Source organism: Larimichthys crocea, chromosome VIII (assembly GCF_000972845.2).
Source record: "Larimichthys crocea isolate SSNF chromosome VIII, L_crocea_2.0, whole genome shotgun sequence".
NCBI lineage: Eukaryota > Metazoa > Chordata > Actinopteri > Sciaenidae > Larimichthys > Larimichthys crocea.
Genome location: NC_040018.1, coordinates 20,068,785 through 20,088,765, shown reverse-complemented (window position 1 = coordinate 20,088,765; position 19,981 = coordinate 20,068,785). Strand labels below are relative to the sequence as shown.

General features: G+C 41.3%; 1 protein-coding gene across 4 annotated transcripts in view; it reads left to right on the top strand.

Moving 5' to 3' along the window:
- Positions 1-1,911: 1,911 nt before the first annotated feature.
- Positions 1,912-19,981, top strand: part of myo5aa (myosin VAa) — a 48,790-nt gene continuing 30,720 nt past the window's right edge. For 2 of the 4 annotated variants that reach the window (XM_019278891.2, XM_019278888.2), the window contains exons 1-5: positions 8,096-8,219; positions 15,246-15,356; positions 16,785-16,956; positions 17,736-17,880; positions 19,652-19,808. In XM_019278891.2, coding sequence (XP_019134436.1) covers positions 8,187-8,219; positions 15,246-15,356; positions 16,785-16,956; positions 17,736-17,880; positions 19,652-19,808 — 618 coding nt within the window. In that variant the 5' untranslated portion in view covers positions 8,096-8,186. Of the gene's footprint in view, positions 2,171-8,095; positions 8,220-15,245; positions 15,357-16,784; positions 16,957-17,735; positions 17,881-19,651; positions 19,809-19,981 lie in introns of those variants that run through there. The other 2 variants (XM_019278890.2, XM_019278889.2) reach the window with 2 other exon arrangements.

Sequence of the window (19,981 nt, the reverse complement as noted above, 5' to 3'; positions counted from 1 at the left end):
TACATGGGCAGAACATGCAAGCTTTGAACCAGGAACCTTCTTACTGTAAGACAGTGGTGCCATGCCACCCATGGATGGAAGTGTCCAGGGAAAAAATATATTTTTCAAACACTAACATGCAAAAATAGATGTGTTTGTAGTGGTGTTTAGCTCAGCTGGCAGAGCAGCCGCCCCACATGCGAAGGCTCAGTCCTTGCTGCGTAAGCCCAGGGTTCGAATACGATCTGTGGTTCTTTCCCACATGCCTCTCCCCACATTCCTGTCACTCTTCAGCTGTCTCTATCCAAATAAAGCTTGAAAAGTATGACATTATTTTTACATGTAAACATGACCATCTAATTACTTTGGAGAAAATTCCAAACATGACTGCATATGAAATAAAAATGTTTCCAGACTTCTTCATAACACTTAGAATAGATGCTGTTTTCATCCCTCGAGGGGAAATTCTTTTTTCATTCAAGTTTTTACATTATATAGTCATGAAATACACATACACACACAAAGGGCTCAAAGACATGCAAATATGCAGAGGTGGTGGAGTGATGGGCAGCCACATAGTGGCGTCCTAGGAGCATTTAGGGATTTGGTGCCTTGCTCAAGGGTTTCTCCTTCAGCAATGCCCAGGAGATGAACTGCCACCTTTCCAGCTACTTGTCCACTTTCCGGTTCCCAAGCCAAATGCCTAGCTACTGCCATTTTGCAGATACTACATTTACATGTCATGACCCAATATTTACCAACTTGACTGCATATGAAATAAAAATGTAATGGTTTATAGACTTCTTCATAACACTTTGAATAGATACTTTTTTGATCCCTCAAGGGGAAATTCTTTTAAATATATAGGCCCGAAATACCACACACACACACACACACACACACACACACAAAGGGCTCATAAACATGCAGATGTGGAGAGATGGTGGAGTGATGGGCCGCCACACAGACCAGCACCTTGGGAGCAGTTAGGGGGGTTAGGTATGAACTGGCAACTCTTCAGCTACCAGTCCACCCTCCGGCTCTCAAGCCAAATGTCTGACAGACTGAGCTACTGCCATTTTGCAGATACGAACACAGGACAAACAACCGTTCACACTCATATTCATGCCTACAGCCAATTTGGACCATTTAACCCAGACACTTTTATACACATCAAAGCAGTAAGCACAAATTATTGCACCTTATTAGTCCATTTGTATATGTTTCTTATGTATATTTTTTAATGATAGAACCATATGTTCCTCCTCCTTAGAGTTTATTCTATTTTATTCTCTCTAGATAGATAGATAGATAGATAGATAGATAGATAGATAGATAGATAGATAGATAGATAGATAGATAGATATACTTTATTTATCCCAAGCTGGGAACTTACAGTGCAGCAGCAGCATTACACACAGTGATAATAGACAACATAAGAATAAAACATATAAAGAACGAACTATACATAATAAAATATCAAAATAGCAATAGTAAATAAAATATATTGCACAAAAGTATATACAGCAAATTGGCAGTGTTGATTTTTTAGCTGTTATTATACAATGTGATGGCATGTGGCAGGAAAGATTTTCTGTATCTGTCCCTTCGACAGTGAAGCTGTAGCAGCCTGTGGGAGAAGGTGCTCCGCTGTCTGTCCACTGTGTGATGGAGAGGGAGCTGCTCATTGTCCATGATGGATAACAGTTTATTCAGCGTCCTCCTCTCCACCGCAGTCTCAAGAGACTCAAGTCTGAGTCCAAGAACAGATCTATCTATCTATCTATCTATCTATCTATCTATCTATCTATCTAAACACCCTTCCCTGCTGCATAACTGTAGTGTGTTTTTGTTGGTGTAATTCCTGTCTCGGCCATCAGGGGTCGCGGTTTCCCAGCAGCCCTCTCTCTGTGTTTGGCTGAATCATTTCATCCATCATACCCAGAATGCAAAGTGAGACGCCGAAACCTCAGCAGCAGCGGCAGCAGCAGCTCAAGCTTCCCAGGTTATCATGGCGATAAGAGGCACATCTTCTCCCTGAATCTCCCGCAGCAACAAAGGATATTTCCCCCGCTACATGGTAGCAAACACTGGGTCTCATGCAGCGAGGAGACCTGCCGGAGTTTTAACCCAGATTGGAGAAAGGACATAGCGAGTGACCGTCATGGCAGCGTCGGAGCTGTACACAAAGGTAAAACAAGTGTATGTTTATATGGATGTAATGGTTATAGCTGGCTGTTAGCAGGTCGGCTAAATAAACATCATGCCCGCGGGGTTTAGCGTTAACATTTCAGGCTTTTTCCTCCGGGCACTTTGTGTTTCTGCACGGATATAAATGTCTTTTTAATAGGAAGTGTGGTGTTGGTTTAAAATGAATGAAAATGCGTGTAGAAGATGATAAAACATGCAGGTTTGACACTGTTTGATGTGAAGGGTGCAGCTGACAGCAGATACCCCAGAGAGTCTCTTACACGTACGTCATTAAATCAGCTTTATTTGTGTCTTTATTTTTGTAATTGTCATGGTATTTATTGCCCAAAACAACAATCATCTCCTCCTTTTTTTTTTAAATCTTTTATTTGACATCATCCCCCTTTACTGGAGGTTAGGGGGCTGCGATGATGCAAAGGCGGTGCCAGCCATCATGGAGGCTCTGTTTTTTCCCCTTTTTCAAACCATAATATTTGACTTTAGCAAATATCAAAGCTTAAATTAAATGCTGGCGTTTTATTTGGATGTTGTGTCTCAGGCTTTGTTTCTTTGCGGAGGGGGGGGATGTGAGCCGAGTCCTGCAGGTTGGGGGTACCGCTAAAGATGCGACGATGCTGCGCCGCATCCGGACACTTTAGCATCCTTTAGCATCCAGGATGTTCAGAGCAGAGGAGGAGGCCCTGAAGCCTCAGTGTAGCTTTTTATACCCTGACATGCTCACTGGACTGAAAATGAAACTGCTGCCTGTTACACTCACAAGGTCATAAGTGATGCTGCTGCTGCTGGTGGTGGTGGTAATTTCTATGGTTGCAAATGAGGTGAAACCAAGACAAGAAAGTGGTCTGTGTGTGTGTGTGTGTGTGTGTGTGTGTGTGTGTGTGTGAGGGAGGGTGAAGGAGATGACTCACCCATCCTCCTATTTTGGAAAGCTGGTGTGTTTCAGCTCGAATAATGTTGATTGTCATACTAAACAGCAGCTTTCGATGGGATCGCTCCCTTTGACAGAGGATTTTCCAGCCTCGTCTTAGATTAGCGCAGGCAGTGACTGTCTTTGAAGCAGACGACAACAGATTTGAACCCTGTGTCAGCAAATGCACACACTGCTGAGACGTTCGAGTCCCTGCCGGTTACTGGGAAGCTGTTCTGCAGCTGACCCTGACCTCTGATCTTTAACGAGAGAGCTGAACAAAAAGGCACCTAACCGAGTGTTGCATTTGGTGCTGAGACACTTACACGATTAGTTGATGAACAGAAAATTGATTGGCAACAGTGTGAATATTTGTTAAATTTTCTGAGTTGTCGGTTTTGCACCGTTAGTCAGACAAAACATGACTATTGACAACATCATCATGGACTTCAGGAACTTGTGAAAGGTCATTTTTAAAACTATCTGACATGTTATAGCCCGAGAGATCAATTGATTACACGTGAAGCTTATTGAAGTTGTACACAAAGGTCAAAGAAGTGAATATTTATGTAAGGGAGGCAGGTTATTGTTGTGAAATAGATGATGCACAATCACCCTGAAGGGATTTATTTCACAACAATGACCGACTCGTTGTACATTTCCTCACTTGTTACAAGAGAAATCAATATTTTGTGTCCAAAGATCGATTTTAAAAAATGATTTTACTGATTAAAAAATGATTTTATAGCGTCTTCTCTCGTCCTTTAGAATCTATAATGAGACCTGTGTTCATAGAAGCAACCGTGTAATGCCGTAACTGACCAATCATGATAGAGTGTTAAACAAAGCCGTTGTAATGAATGTTTGTAGCTGGGAGCCAGCAAGTCGACTGGGCTTTTTTTTAACATTTAATGTCCTAGTTGCACGTTCAGTGTTCTGCAGAATCTCCAACAAACAAGTTTTTTGCTTTCTGTCTTTCTAATAGTGCTGGTGGCTTTAAATTATTTTAAATGAATGAAAACATGCTGGTCTGATGTGCGGTGTGAAGTCAGATTTAAAAACGTTAGTTTCATTAGACATGTAAGTCAAATGGGGCTTGCTGCCTTCTTTTGCTCTCTATAATCAAGCATAATATGTGTTGGGTCTGCTTAAATAAGACCTGGGTGTGAAATTACAACCAGCCTCCGAACCAAATGCAAGTACATTTTGGCTGAAGCTGCAAAATCTGTTTCCTCTGCCAGCAGGATTTAACTTGTAGCCAACCACTGGCCTTATTCCATAAGAATCTTGATCGGTGTCAAAATAGTTATAATTGCAGTGGAAGAGGGCGAACTTTGGATGTGTGTGTCAGCGTGGCAGGGAAACACCAAGTTAGTTTTCTGGTTTGAATGGTGCAGTCTGTTTTAGAAGTCAGCCTCTGATGTCAGACCCTTCACTGTGATTTACTTTTCCAACACAGAGCTTGAAAACACTCTGCTCTTTGTGTGTGAGAGTCTGCCTTATACAAGCTTATTGAGCGGGTCCAAGCTGCTCGGTTAACATGCACAAATACACACACACACGCAAGCATCAGATACATTTGGCTGCTGTCTGACCTGACCGCCAGCATAAAGAGAGGTGAGTCAGAGGTGAAGGATAAGCAGACGCAAACATTAATTGGCTAAATAATAAACATTTTTTAAAATATTTGGGTTAATTTGTTCCGTCTATTTGGGCCAACGTAATGAAATCAAATCACGATCATAACTTATCAGAGGTGGTGTGAATGAAATAGTGCTGTGTAACTAAAGCAGAAATGGAAGAGAGGGAGGATATTCTCATGGAAATGGAAGTGAGCCGATGCTCCATTAGATGACTCAGAGATGGAAAGACGATTCAACGCACAGCCTAGAGTTTTAGAAATATCTGCTGCACTTGAAGGAACCACAAACACATATTTTATTTTTAGAGTTACTAGACTCGGCATTGATTCATATGGTTATAAGAAGACCATCAGAGTTCAACAAAGCTGTGGTTGGCTGTCAGGCCTCAGAAGGAGTTCTGGAAGTGAGACCTTAATGAACTGTGCTCACCAGGTTAAATTACGATAAATTACAATGATTTCATGCCCATTATAATGATGCTATCACAATACAGGCAGTTTTCAAGTATGTGATTATATTCCAAGATGATAATTATCTGCATTACTTTGAGATCTTTGGGAAACTGATGCATCTTAAAGTAGGATGTATTCATACGCTGTGTATTCAATGCAGCATGTGCAGCTTTCAGGTTCACGTCAGCCCTTTGTGATGAAACACACGCATGCTATTGGTGCACACGTGTCATCATTCATAACGCACAGATGGCTGTTCCACATTTAAAATGCTGTTAGCAAAGAAAAGATACACGTCTGCCTCAGTATCACAAGAAAGCCTGTCGCTGTGATTGTACAGTCCCACCTCATACATAAAAGAGCTGCATGTGGTACAGGGATGGGAGACTTCAGGGTAAACCCCAGCTGAATCGTACGGGTCATAAAACAGCATTGTGGGGGTTGAAGCTGTTAGGCACGTTGTACATATGGCCACATGCCACCCAGTGATGTGAGGGAGCGAGTGTCATCATGAACAGCTGTTGGAAAGGAAAACACCTGATTTTGCATCATTTGTTGGGGTGTTTTGCTAAAGCGCAGCACGTCGTCGACTGTTTCAGCAGTGTTTTTTTGTGATTTAGTGTTCATTTAATTTACACCACCATTTTTAGCCATGATGGCAGCAGTTGGTCCACAGTGAAATATCTCAACAACCATTGTTTGATTTGTCATGACGTGGTTCAGACATTCATGGTTTCCAGACGATGAACCCTACTGACTGGTTTTCCTGTAGCACCACCACGAGGTTCACACGTGTGGTTTTGAGTGAGATATCTCGACAGAGATGAAATCTGGCACCAACATTCATGTTCTCCCGAGGATGACTCGTTTAAACTTCTCTGTACTTTAATGATCAAATACCTGCAAAACTAATGACATTTCCATGAGCCTCAGCTACGCTGTATGTCCACTGCACATTAGCATATGTTAGCATGCTACACTAATGGGCAAGCAGCAAACCTCTTCCATTAAAGATGGCTTGTTTGAGCACCCAGGTGTCATTCAGCCCGCCTTAGGTCCGCTGATGATCCAAGCCTTTGCCGGTTTTTAAGATTAGCCTGGAGGCGATAGAAGCAGGAGGCCAGAGCCACATATTCTGAGCTTCAAAGCGGCTCTTCGGTAACCTCTGATGTGACGTCTATTCTTTATATTGTCATTGCTAAGGGGTGAACATGATGTACATACAAAGAGGCTGTGGTCTACAATGATTTTAGGACCGCTGTTGTTTCGCCCTGAAACCCACTTAGCTGTTCTCAAATCACTGTAAATCACAGCTCTACTTAAATATAACAGTTAATACATATATCTGGCAAGATTTCATAAAATAGGTGCACAGCAACAATAAATGATTGATTAAAAAAAAATAATAATAATGATAATAATCTAGCAATGCACTTGTGCACAGTGATGTTTGGTCGCCAAGCAACGCACAGACGCAGTTAATGTTTAAAGTAGTGGTAGTAGTGGTCAATGATGTTAGCACTTCTCTTTCTGGTACAGGCGTGTTTCACTCTTGTTGAGTTTTAATGATGCTGTGCCAGAGGCAAAGATATCGCTCTAGTATCTTCTCTCTTTGTAGTTTGGACACCAGTAAGACCGCAGGACGATTCACATGATGACATGATTTCTCCTGCCTCCAGGCAGAGTTTTTTTTATTTTATTTTTTTATAGTGGTGTCAGAGGCTAGTGTGTAGATTGCAAGTTAGTCGAAGTTACATTGTTAACTTGGTGTTTGAGATAAAAGGTTGGTGGATTGGGTGACACCAAGGAGAGGTATTTCACCAACGAGGCGACATGACTCAAAGATAAATCCACGTAGGCTCTATTTGTTTCTTTTCCTGGTATCTTTGTGTGTTTTTTGTACATTCATTGAATGACAGCTTTGTCTACTTCTGTCCCTGCTTCATTTATTGACTTTAATTTCAGCTTGTCTACTTCCTTTTTTCATCTTCCTCCTCCATCCTGTCCATCTCTTTCAGGCACTCATCCACGCTTGAAAACCAGTAAATGAAAATAAACAACAAAATCTGACATTTTGCAACTGTTTGTCTGCTGTATTGTGGTCACTGGTGTGTGCTCAGGTTCAAACATGGCACAGCCAATCATAATCAAGGACCAAACCTATACATTATATAATTAGTATTATAGCGTAGTAGTTTATATAAATATGTCATGGAGCAGAACAGTCATACTTTGTGTGCTGTAGGTGTCAACTCGTCTACATCTGATGGCAAGTTTCACATTATGTAATGCTAGTGGTTTATTTGTTTTCTCTGCAGCTCTAATTGAGAGCATGTGCATTAGATTACTGAGATAACATGGTTAAAGTAATTGTGCAGTCATGTTGTATATGCTCTGGTATTTAGGCTAGTCATCGCAGTCCTGTCCTGACATACACGCCATGGATAGATGCACAGAGTGGTCCTACATGTTTATAGTTGTAATGAATATTACGTTGAGTGTGACGGTGCAGCAGTTATATCGTAGTGATTTGAGGAACAAACTTTTAGCATCCTTCAGTGTCACAATGCAGACACGAACAAAATTATCTTTATAAACCAAAACTTGCATTCACTTTTGGATATTAATAAGTTGTGCTCCTCTAAAATGGGGAAGACGAGACATTAAAGGTTTACTGCTCATCTGTGCCTCTGCTGTCAGTGGTTTGTGGGAAAGTCCTGTTTTCTGCTGTCTGGCTCCCGACTCATGTGATCGAGAAAGGAAGCCCGGATGTTTGATAGACAGCAGGGACGGCCAGTCATCTGTCACAGGGCGAGAACTCTGGGGGAACGTCGGTGAACGCAGCTTGTGTCTGTGGACACAATGGGAAGGTTTCATTCACCAGCGGGTGCTGGAACTCAGCAGTCGATCAGCTAGTGTCTGGTCTTGTGGTTGGAGGCATCCAGAAAACCATCAGACTCACAGCATGAGCTAGAGACTTGATGAAGATACAAGATGAACCGGGAGCTGGAGTATATGTTTATTGAAGTAAGTTTTTGCTTCTTTAAAGGTTTCGGCTCTCATCCCATCCCTCCATTCATTGATTAAGTTGATGTGTAGCCTAAAAAACCTTGTGAAATTGTTGAAGATGATCGTCTTTGAATTGAATTTAAAAAGTTTGATCTTCCGGAAGAGAAGCTACTTTGTCTTTTTAGCTATATGCAGTTCTTTGATAATTAATCTGTGAGCTCTGGTCTTGAATTTGTCATAGCAATATGTGCAACATGGAGCCCCCGGCTCCGGCACACCCTCCTGTAAAAAAAACATTTTGTGACTGAAAGCAACAGGGCAGTAATCAATCCAGAATAGACACAAATCAGATTTTAGCCCGAGCTGAGTTTTAGTGTCCGAACAACAGCAAAATCTTTGTTTCAAATTTAATCACGGGAAGTAGCTCGTCCTAACCTTTATAGATCCAGGACTGCATGTCTGGCTTCGAGATGACTTAGTTGGCGACATGGAAGAAGCGGTATGTTCTCCAGTTGAATGAGAATCCAGCAGCATGTTGGTGTAACAGGTTGTCTTTGGCAGCGAGGGAAGAAAAGTTTTCGAAAACCAAGAAAATTGTGTTTTCTAAAGAGCATTGCTTATTTTCCATTTGCTGTTTGTCTTTTCCCCATTGATAAAACTATTCAGGCCTGTCGCCTGCTTTAAACGTGAGACAAAGACACAGCTGTGCACTGATTTGTACTCTGACAAAACATACAGAAGTGAACTACACTACTTCAACAGTTAGCACCAACTAAACTAATGCAATTAGGTGCTGGGCAGCGTCACAGCGTCTTAGTAAGTGACTCGGATCTGGCAGTCGCTGGACATTGGCGCGCTAGTTGTGCCAAGAGTTAAGAACTGGCAGGGTTTATTTCTATCCCAACTCTCCACCAGCAGCACTGAGGTCTCTATATCTCGGCGTCATGCTGCGTCTGCCCAGCTGAGCAGAAAAACAGCAGATTCTCACATGAGTGGCATCATGTGACGAGGCCTCTGCAGTCTGGGACTCTATTGACAGCTTCACTGAGAATATGCGAGCTGAAAAACTTTTCACACACCACTGCAGCCGGCTCAGTTGTTCCTGTCAGAACGTACTGCAAAGTGTTTTAATCTGTTTCTTAATAATTCCTCGTCTGTAAAGTTAAAAGAACTCAATTATTCAACTCGCTGGAGCAGAGGAGTCGTTCTATTTGAGGATACATGGATAATGTATCAGCCATCGATGTAATATCTGACTTCTTTGGTTAGAAGTCTCAATATTGTAGGTACGACATGGGACGGTATAGTCTTCAGTCAACAGTGCTTCCTTTCAAAGTCTTGTCAGATCTCAGACTGGCTTCATTCTTCCAATAGAGCCAGTCTGAGATCATAAACATATCATATCTGATTAAGAAATTAAAAATAACAACATTACATCTGATGCAAAAAGCAGCTTGCTCTTGTAAGTCTTGCTGAAATGACACAAATCAACTGAGTGAATCTGATGAGTCTTCATTCAGGCCGTGTCCTTGTACTCAGGAGAAAACCCTGGCAGGGTTCAGAGGAGTCACAGCAGGTCAGGGTGACTCCCCGTCCAAGAGTGAAAGCTCAGAGCTCAGTATTAGCAAGGTGAAGTCTCTCTAATCTGCTGTTGACTTTGTGCAGATTTGTAAACAGTTCTCACGGACGCCCCGCCTTGCCAGTAAAGCCCTACAACCCCAAAACACACACACATATACATACAGTACATGCACACACACACACATACTCTCCCAATGCTCTTGTTGGAGCAGTCTTGTGGTCACGTTTAAATCATAATATTTCTGTGTTTATGTTGTTTTCTGTCTTCACTGTCGGGCCTGAAATACGAACATCCTAAATGTCATCCTCAACGGAGACAAGAAGTTTCTGTAAGGAGACCCTCTGAACTCAGCGCTCAAGTCTTCTTTTAATGTCCTTGCAGAGGTGTTGAAATAGTCAATAGTCAATCATCTTTTGACTTCCATGTTGTTTGATCAGTTTAACCTCACCTCTTTGTGAATGTAAACGCCTACCCGATGTCTCTCTCCTGCCTTAATGTGTCAATTGGATGCAAACATTGCTCCGTGTTCAATATTTCTGTCTGTGGTTCAGGACGACAGTGAGGCAGACGCTTTTGTCACCGTGTAGGCAGCAGTAGCTGCAGTAGTAGTAACCTGCAGTCACGCACGAATGTAATGAAACCTCAGTGTAGTTGACTGCAATAAGATTAGCCGTTGTTAAACCCAGAGTTAGCCTAATCAGGTCTTGATCCTTTGTCTCAGTTAAAGCACGATTAGCATCAGCCCGGCCCTGTACCTTCGAGAGCGGCTTTTCCTCTGCTGTGAACTGACCTGCTGACGGCCACCAGGAGAGAAAGTGAAAAGTAGTTCACAAAAGAAATCGTGTCGTTGAATGTTTAACGTGTCAGAAAACTAGCACACTGATGTTGTCCTCCAATATGATTGATACGATGCATGCACCAGTAGCACACCAGTTGTTCATGGGAATCTCTTTAACTTGAATAGTACTTTAATATCTGGGAGATATTAGGTGTGCTCTCTGGCTTTTTGAGTGGGATTATTTTATGATCCTGCATTTAGACAGAGAGTATAATCTCTATTATATCACTGTTTTCAAACAAAATTTCAGTCCAAATTAAAATGTTGGGAAACATGCATCTTCATCTTCAGTAACTGATGGTTATGATTAGCTTTGATCACAGTGGTGCAGCAGGATGATCTGCTCGTATTGATTTTTACACACTCAATAAACTGAGTTTGTGAAGATATTTACCAGACATGGAAGGTCTTACAAAAGTTGCATTATAGGAAATGTAGGCTCCCTTTTTTTTTAGAGCTTGACCCATACAACAGCTGAAGGTCAGGATATCTTGTGCCACTGCTGCTTCACTCTGTTTCTTGTGAACCCCTCAGCCATATAGAAGTCCAGTACTGAAGTGCAGTATTATCTCAAGAAGTGACTTGTCTGGGTCTCCGCTGCCTTTTCCTAAAGTGAAAGAAAAGCAATTAAGCGTGTGTTCAGGGCGGGATCACACTGAATACATTGAACATGTCACCATTCATTTCTTACTGACTGGATGCAGATGGAAGTTGAAGACGGTGTTGCTTTGTTTCACCATGTCATAATTCTGATTTTCTTTCTGATCCCTGCTTGCATTTAAAAGCAGCACTTATTTATCACACAGAAACGCTTGTGACCGTCACATCAGTGTGACCACACCCAGAGCCCCGAGCTAAAGAGAAAGACCTGCAAACAAAATCTAGTGTTTCACTGCTGGAGTCCATGCAGCATATGTGGAGCAAGCTCAACGCAGAGACATTTCAGTCATGTGATTTCTGATATCACAGATGCTCTGACGTCTTTGCCCATTTTTTTTCATCACCCCTTCTTCGTCTTCATAACACAGCGGCCTGACCACCATCCATCCCCTCTGTAAGGCAGAGAGAGAGAGATAGAGAGGCTGCACTCTGACTCATCACATTTTTCTCCTCAGCTTTCAAACGCTCCAGCTTGTGTTTCATTTCGGAGGATTATGTCCTTGAAACATGTGAATGTCTGTCAGTGTTTGTTTGGCTTTCATCCTTCATCTCTCCTCTGTTTTCTGAATCCTGGGGGATTTATTGGTCTGTAAATATGATTCATAACCTCTGCATTGGCATTATATTGCTGTCTGTCGGTGTTTTCGTCCCATACTCAGGTCAACAGACACAACAACAGACACACACTCCTCTGTATGTTAAAGAGAAAGAAACGTGTTCCCTGTTAGCAGATTACAGCGTTAACTAATTCAGGATAATACTGATGTGTGAAACAGGTGTGTGTGTGTGTGTGTGTGTGTGTGTGTGTGTGTGTGTGTGTGTGTGTGTGTGTGTGTGTGTGTTTGAGGATAATTATGTGGATCAGGAAGTGTGCTCAGTAGCGCAGCGATGTCTCTGCGAGGTGCGATGCTGCTTAAAACTAGCTGCTTCTATTTTTAGCCTCTGTCCTCCTCCTCCTCCTTTCCTCTCTCTATCTCGGTTGCTAGGAGGCTGGCTGATGGGACGGTCTCCTGTGGGGACCAAAAAGGTGAAACGATTAATGAAATGGAGGCATGGGAGTGATGAAGAGAGGCGGGCACAGCGGTTATGTTTGTCTACAATTGTGGATTTTTGTTTTTGTCTACCTTTTTAATCTTGTTAGACAACATCAATTGTGTCAACTTGTTCCAGATCTTCATTGAACTATATGATGATTTCTCTGAGTGAAATATTCAAGACCTCGTTGCTTCCTGGCTGCATCGTTCTGTCAGGTGGAAATATTCTCTTTGTACATATTTCACTCAAGTTTAAATTTGATATCATTAACTTTGGGAACACTATTTCGAAAATAAAATAAAACCAGGTTTCCTGAACTGAATAATGATGTGCAAGTTGTTCATCTGCCTTAAATTAACATTGGTTAAAACAAAAACATGCATTAGATAATATTTTGATGCACTCTTTGATTGACACGTGAACATAATTGGCTCTTCTTTATGGCTAAAAGTGACAGCAGCTTTGACAAATCTGTCAGTTCTGGCAGGCAGAGAACATCATCACAGAAACAATATAAACATTTCAATCAACGGGCTGATTATGCCATTAATATGTCAGCGTTAATTAGATGTTAGCATTACTTTACTGTTTATTGCTCAGATCGTTTATTGGTAGATTTAGTAAGAGATTTAGGTAAGAGACAGGGATGTTTGACCTCACAGATATTTTAGTTGTGAGTGTTTTTGAGGTTGTAACCTGTTGTATGACCGCTCTAGTTATTTGTAAAGGCTTCCCCTTTTTTAAGCTGCCTTTTGATCGCTGACACTCAGATACATTGTGTCTGTCTGTCCGTTTCACTTCATGCTCTCTTATTTCTTTCTTTGACCTCACACGACCAACACAACTTTCATTACGACTCCTAGAAAACCACGTGTACAGATTTGAGCCTGGTGTATAAATCAGCCAATAGCAACAGATTTATCAGCTGCTGTTTGCGTATCACAGACATATTCGTATCAGCGTATGCGCCGAGTGACTATGTACAAAAAAATGCAGGGCAGAAATACCAAACGTATGTTTAAGATACTTAAGTCCAACAGGGCGGGAACAAGTTTACTTTAAATGTCAGTACATGCTGTATAGTGCTCCCAATTCTTTAATAACTGTTTGTTTATGTAAGCTTAATTCTCAAATATCAGTATTAGTTTGTTATATTAATGTATCAGTATTGGCCTCAAAAATCCAGTATTACACACACACTTAGTCTCTGCACACACACCTCTTGCGACCTCTTTCCCACTTTAAATGATTGTCCATTATTCGTCATTTACCTATTCCTTTTATAGTTCTTTATTGCATAATAACTTTTTTTTTCTGATTTAGTTGTGTCCATCAAGTTTGTTCTCTAACTAATAACACAGGCTGCATCGCTGCTTTTGTAACGACCACACGGCACGCTATCCAACCACAGTGATCGCAATGTTTCGTGCTCCTGCAGGCGTGAAAACAGAGAAAAGTTGAAGAAAGGGGAAAAAAAACTGGGACCACCAGCAGGTTTGGTGGAGGTGGAATTTTGAATAAAAGCACTTTTTAATCACAAACACATGACAGAAGTAAAAAGACTAAACACTTTCTGTTTCCTGCGTGCTTTCTGTTCTTAACATGAAGACACAGACAGACATAGAGAGAGGGAGAGGGAGAGGGAGGGTGTGTGTGTGTGACCATGATGTCATTACTCAGATGATCGGTAGTGAAGCAGCAGACCAATTTAGCCAGTTTCTCTCCCGCCGTGCCCTCCTACAATGAGGTCTTTCTCTCTCGCCTCTCTGAAATCATCCTCAATGAAGCCAAAAGAAGCCATGAAATCGTTGTCAGAAAGATTCTCATCGCTCATCGTCATGTGCTTCGGTTGTCCTCATCAAGAAAGTGTCATTCGTATGCTCCATTTTAGTAGTTCACTGTGTGTGTTCATCATTAGATATATGATACAAAGTCCGTCTGTGTGTCTGAATAATGCTGTAACAAAGACAAAAAGATGAAGATTATATTTTATCTGCTTTCTTATGAGAATAAACATTGATTTATTTTTACACTTATGCCATTGAAATATTGAAATAAATAATAAATGTCAGGTAATACAAATCCCATCAGACCTAATTTCCTGTCGTCTTTGACCTCATGTAATGCCAGATGTACTGACAAACAACTTCACCGCTGTTTGACCACTGACGTCATGGACCACAGGCCTCGTCTTTCAGGGTCTTTAAGGTCACAATGTCTTCTCACGATGTCAAATCTTCTAATCGCTGCAGAGTCGTCCGGGAAATCATAAGAAATAAAGTTTCTGTGTGTCTACGCTTCAGAGCTGGATTCCTTAGCCATGTGACCGCCAGTGTTCATCACTGTTTTCACCGCATGTCTGTGATCAGCTGATTGCCTGTTCACTGTTTTATAGTGAACCGTGTGTGTGTGTGTGAGAGAGATAATTTAACAACCGCATTCTTCATCGTCGTTATTATCTTGTTCAACAAGTTTGTTCCCACAACTTTACTGACCATTACGAACTGTGCGCTCATGACTTAAAACACAACAGCCCAGTGTTTTCTCTGTTGCCCTTTTTAACTTACTACTCTTATAAAACTACTCAGTCGAGCATCACCCTTAACTTACTACTCTTATGAAACTTGCTTGAGTTGAACTGAGGTGAAGCAAATTTGGCTCACCAAATAATAATGAAATATCGACTCCAGCCTGCATGAAAAATCAGATGAAGTGGGTTTATCTTACACTTGAAATGTTGTATTATTTTAAAGCTATAATATGTTTTGTATTTCAAACCTGATGCCATCTGCATAAATACTGAACCAGTGTCTAAGAAGGCATTAAAATCTTGAAAAAGTTTAGTTTTGGATGCCGAGCTCTTCCTGAAGTGCTATGACATGTCTTCATCTAACCTTTCTCGTTTCCCTCCTGTTTCTTCGTCTCTCAGTGCGCTCGGGTGTGGATCCCCGATGCAGAGGAGGTGTGGAAGTCGGCTGAGCTGACCAAGGACTACAAAAATGGCGACCCCTCCCTGCAGCTTATGCTGGAGGATGGAACGGTGAGGATGAATAGAAGAGGAGTAGTATTGGGATAAATCTGTCTCTTTTTTTTTTTTTGTCTCTTCAAAGTGCTGCGTCTCATTAGCGGATATCGGTTTAACCATTAGCTCTCTCCACAAATGAGACCAGCTTGCAATGATGCCCCGAGGAGCATTTTAAATGTATAGCAGTAAATTGAATCCGTCATCGTAGAATACAAACAGCCACAAGCACACAGCAACAACGAGCACTTCTGTTAATGAGTGCATGCTGCAGGCAAAACCATTTCATATATTGCTCCTAGTGATTTATTATTTAAGTTATCATATGTAAATATAGCCTGCCCCATTAAGATGGTTTCTGTTTTTGGCTCTGGTTGTTTAATGTCTTCAAAACTTGTCAACAGTTTGGCTGGAAAGTTAGGTCATGAGCCAAGAAAAAGTGAGTTTTGGTGACAGTCCAGGCCAGGTGGAGATCAAGTTAAATATCACATACCATGACTCAGTGGGCTCTACAGGCCCACAGCAGCAACTGTTTTCAACGTAGCTCATACTCTCAAAGACGACCACCAAACCCCAATCAAAAAAACAATGTCTTTGCGTTGCATATTAACAAATTTCTGCACATTTTAAGCACCCTGTCTGTCATTGTGGATTAAAAGTTTGAATATTTTCCGTTAATAACACATTGAAATGATTGTGACACCTTGATGGAATCGTGCTCTCATGTTCATAGGCTAGATAGCTGCTGTTCATATCACAACGTTTTAAAAAATAACACTTAATTAGTTCATTCCTGATGCTTATCAGATTGAAACATGCTAGTCAAACATGCTTCATAAAGAGACAGAAATCCAATTAATGGGGATATTTAACAAAAACGTGTAAGCATGAAGCTGAACTGTTTACACAGTTGAAAACAAGGTCAATGCAATACAATACAATGCTTTGAGCGACTGCCGCTTCTGTTCCAGAGCTGTGGCAAATCAGTAGCCCGTCTCATGACATTTCTGAAAACATTTGTATGAAGTACTGTATGAATTATTTTAATGGGAGTGGACATCTGTTTTTGATTCTTTAAACGATGGGTCACTGCTGAGAGTCAGCCAGAGTTAGAAAGCTGCAGCAGCCAAACATGTAAAGGACCAATGGATTTTATCACAGGACTTTATTTAATGTAACATTTGGGGGGAAACCTTTTCACTTTTGGTTTTGAGCAATGAGCATAAGGGCATGTATCACTCTCATCATTTGGTGAGTATAAACACAGTTTACACATTAGTTGTATGTTTACGATGGCCACAGAAAGTCAGCACACTCAGCCCAGGTATGATCTGAAGATGCAGATACATATCATGAATGATAAGTTGCAGTCTTTTTTTGTATAGATATTTGAATTTCCAGTGTGTGGACTGTATCTCTGTTATAACTTTCCTGCTTCATCTTCAGAGCCTTGAGCACAAACTGGACCCCAAGACGAAGAACCTGCCTTACCTGCGAAACCCCGACATCCTGGTGGGCGAAAATGACCTTACAGCGCTCAGCTACCTCCACGAGCCGGCCGTGTTGCACAACCTCAAAGTCCGCTTCGTCGACTCCAAGCTCATCTACACTTACTGTGGTGGGTGACACTTAAACTGTCCTAGTGAGGACTTACTGCATGTTATGTTCATAGTATGAAGTCTTTCTTTCAACCAACATTCAAGGAACAATGATGTGAAACAACTAAAAATATACTTCTACACACAAACCTCACTTTCTTATTTATACAGAATACATTAATTTATCTACGACTCAGTCAGTCTGAAAAATGAAAACCTTTGAGGTTTGACTGCAGTAAACCGACAAGGTTGTGATTGATCTGTTGTTGCTGAAAACAATAGAAATACAATTCATTCGAATCTAATTTTAGCACTTACCAGTCCAGTGTTTGATGTTTGTTGTTTCAGACTGGACAGTTTAATGGTTTTTTAGTTGAGCACTGGCCTTTAATAACTTCTGCTGTATTAATGCTATAAGTCAAGCATTGTTTATTGTCTCTATTCGACATTTGAAATGCTGTCTGTTGTGTCTATTAACTGTGTTTACACTCAAAAAAAACTCCTCCATCATTAGCTATAATCTCATATTCAACACATATAGTAAAGCATTGCTTGCAGCAGGTTGTCATTCAGCAGCGTAAATACACACTATGTGGTGTGTTCCATTTAGTTTGTATCTTGTTTTTTCAGACAAATAGTCACTGCTTTGTTCTTGAAACCATCGAATCATGTTCATGTGTGATTTCACAAGTGTTTTTTTTTTATTTTATTTTTTTAAACAAGACCCTTCAATCCTGCCCTCTCAGTTTGAAAAGTGTGTTACCTGTCTCATGCTTTCTCTCTCTGTTTTGTGCTGCAGGAATCGTTCTGGTGGCCATCAACCCATACGAGACGCTGCCAATCTACGGCTCAGACATCATCAATGCCTACAGCGGGCAAAACATGGGCGACATGGACCCGCATATCTTCGCCGTGGCAGAGGAGGCTTACAAACAGATGGCCAGGTTTGTGTGTGTTACCTGAGTACCCTTGGTTCTAGTCTTCTTGTTGCTCAACCCTCCCTCTCCCTCTCTCTCTCTCTCTCTCACTCTCTTCGGGGTTTGTAGGTCAAAGCCGAGACAGAAATAGGCTCATGGTGGTCTCACCGTCTCTTGTTCTCGCTCTGTTGGTCTCTTCCTCGTGCTTTTGATCATACACACAGCGCACACGCTGCTTTTCTCTGCAGGAGCCAACCAGTAGATCTCTTCAACCCCCCTCTGAGACACTATCATAACATGTATACTAACAGTGCTGTATACAAGTTTAATCCGCACTCCCTCCTTCTCTCACAGAGCATAGTGACCCTTCAGTCATACAGTAGCACCAGTCCCTGTGTGAAGAATGCAGTGTCGAGCTGCACAATTAATCATATTCATAATCTATATTGAAGTATGTATTATTTATGTAATATAATTTCTGTATTAATGTCACAATTTAGTAATAATCTTAATCATTTTTAACTGTATCTGTCTTAACAAAGTTACAAGGTGCTTTTCAGGAAAAATTAAATGCAGATAATGTTAAAGAAAATTATATAATCAAACACGAGAGAATATAATTTTAATTTAGTGGAGAGAAAAGAAAGAAAGGATTCATAAAACCTTTCTTATAAATGATTGCCAGGCGTTACAGCCTGTTAAATCTCAGTGGGCATAGTGTCACATTTGCTTATTTTTTATTATATTAATTTATTTGACAGGGACAATACATATAGGCATTGTTACAGTCAAAGCAGCCTGTCTCATGACATTTCAAGTTAAATGTTACTAGTGCAGAGTATATAGGACGTCTAGCTGTAGCTAATTTGCAATGTCACCAGCCAAAACCTGGAATCAACCCATCAAACGATGTAATGGGACACACAGACACAGTGACAATGAGTCAGTAAATAATAATATTTTAATAATAATACAAATATGTGATTTGTATTAAGAAACATTTTGTACTTTGTCAACTCAACAGGGAGCCGGCGTTACTTGCCTCGCACGGGGGTGAAGATGACGCACATCTGAATATCTGACAATAAGATTCAACATTAGTATTATTTATTGTACTGAGATGAGTCGTGAAACAGTAGTCGTGCTTCCTGTAATCCAGTGGGAGTCGGGGTGTGTTGATGTACGTCAAGTTGCTATGAAACACAAGTTAAGTTTATTTCTACAGTTTGACAGAAAACGTCTCAATACGCTTCACATGTCCACAGCATCAAAGGTTCCTGACACAGCCAGAGGAAAACCTCCTAAAAACTGTGTAAGAAATGGAAAATGAAAGGAGGGCTCAGTGGGATCGGGACGCATTAGGAACCATAGGTGGGAAAATGCCAGATGCAAAAGAACAGAGCTAACTTTCCCACCACCAGCTGGAAGTTTATTCCAAAGAAAGGTGGTACAGTAGAAAGAGACAGTGTCGCCTCGGGATTTTATCTCAGTTCTTGGGATAATGAGGGGGCCAGCCTGCTGGGATATTAGAGCATGCAGACGTACACAGGGGCTTTTAAGGTTGTGTTAACACCTGCTCCTCCTGCAGGCGTCAAACATGTTTGTTGAGGGAGGCATCTGACACTTTCTGTCTGCACAAGGCCTAACCCTGGCACTGGTTGCATCACACTTCACAGAATCTGTGCACATCACAGTCAAGCTTCACCCTTAACCAAAAACACTTTACCTTACAATCTGTATGTCTCACACACATGATATGTGCAGTTTACTCATGGTTTTTTTTTTCTGTTTTGTTCAGGGATGAGAGGAACCAGTCGATCATTGTGAGCGGAGAGTCCGGAGCAGGAAAGACTGTATCAGCCAAATACGCCATGAGATACTTTGCTACGGTCAGCGGCTCTGCCAGCGAGGCCAACGTAGAGGAGAAAGTGCTGGCTTCTAATCCCATCATGGAGGTGAGGACTGGTCGCTGTCTGTTGACGAAGACGTTTGACCTTTTTATCTTAAAGACTGACACTCAAAGAAAACCCAGAACATTTCTTGACATATCAAAGCGGAGGGTGTTTTAAGCTTTTCGTGAGTACTCGCTGAATTTGTGAAATGACTTGATGCAACTTTGCACTTAAAG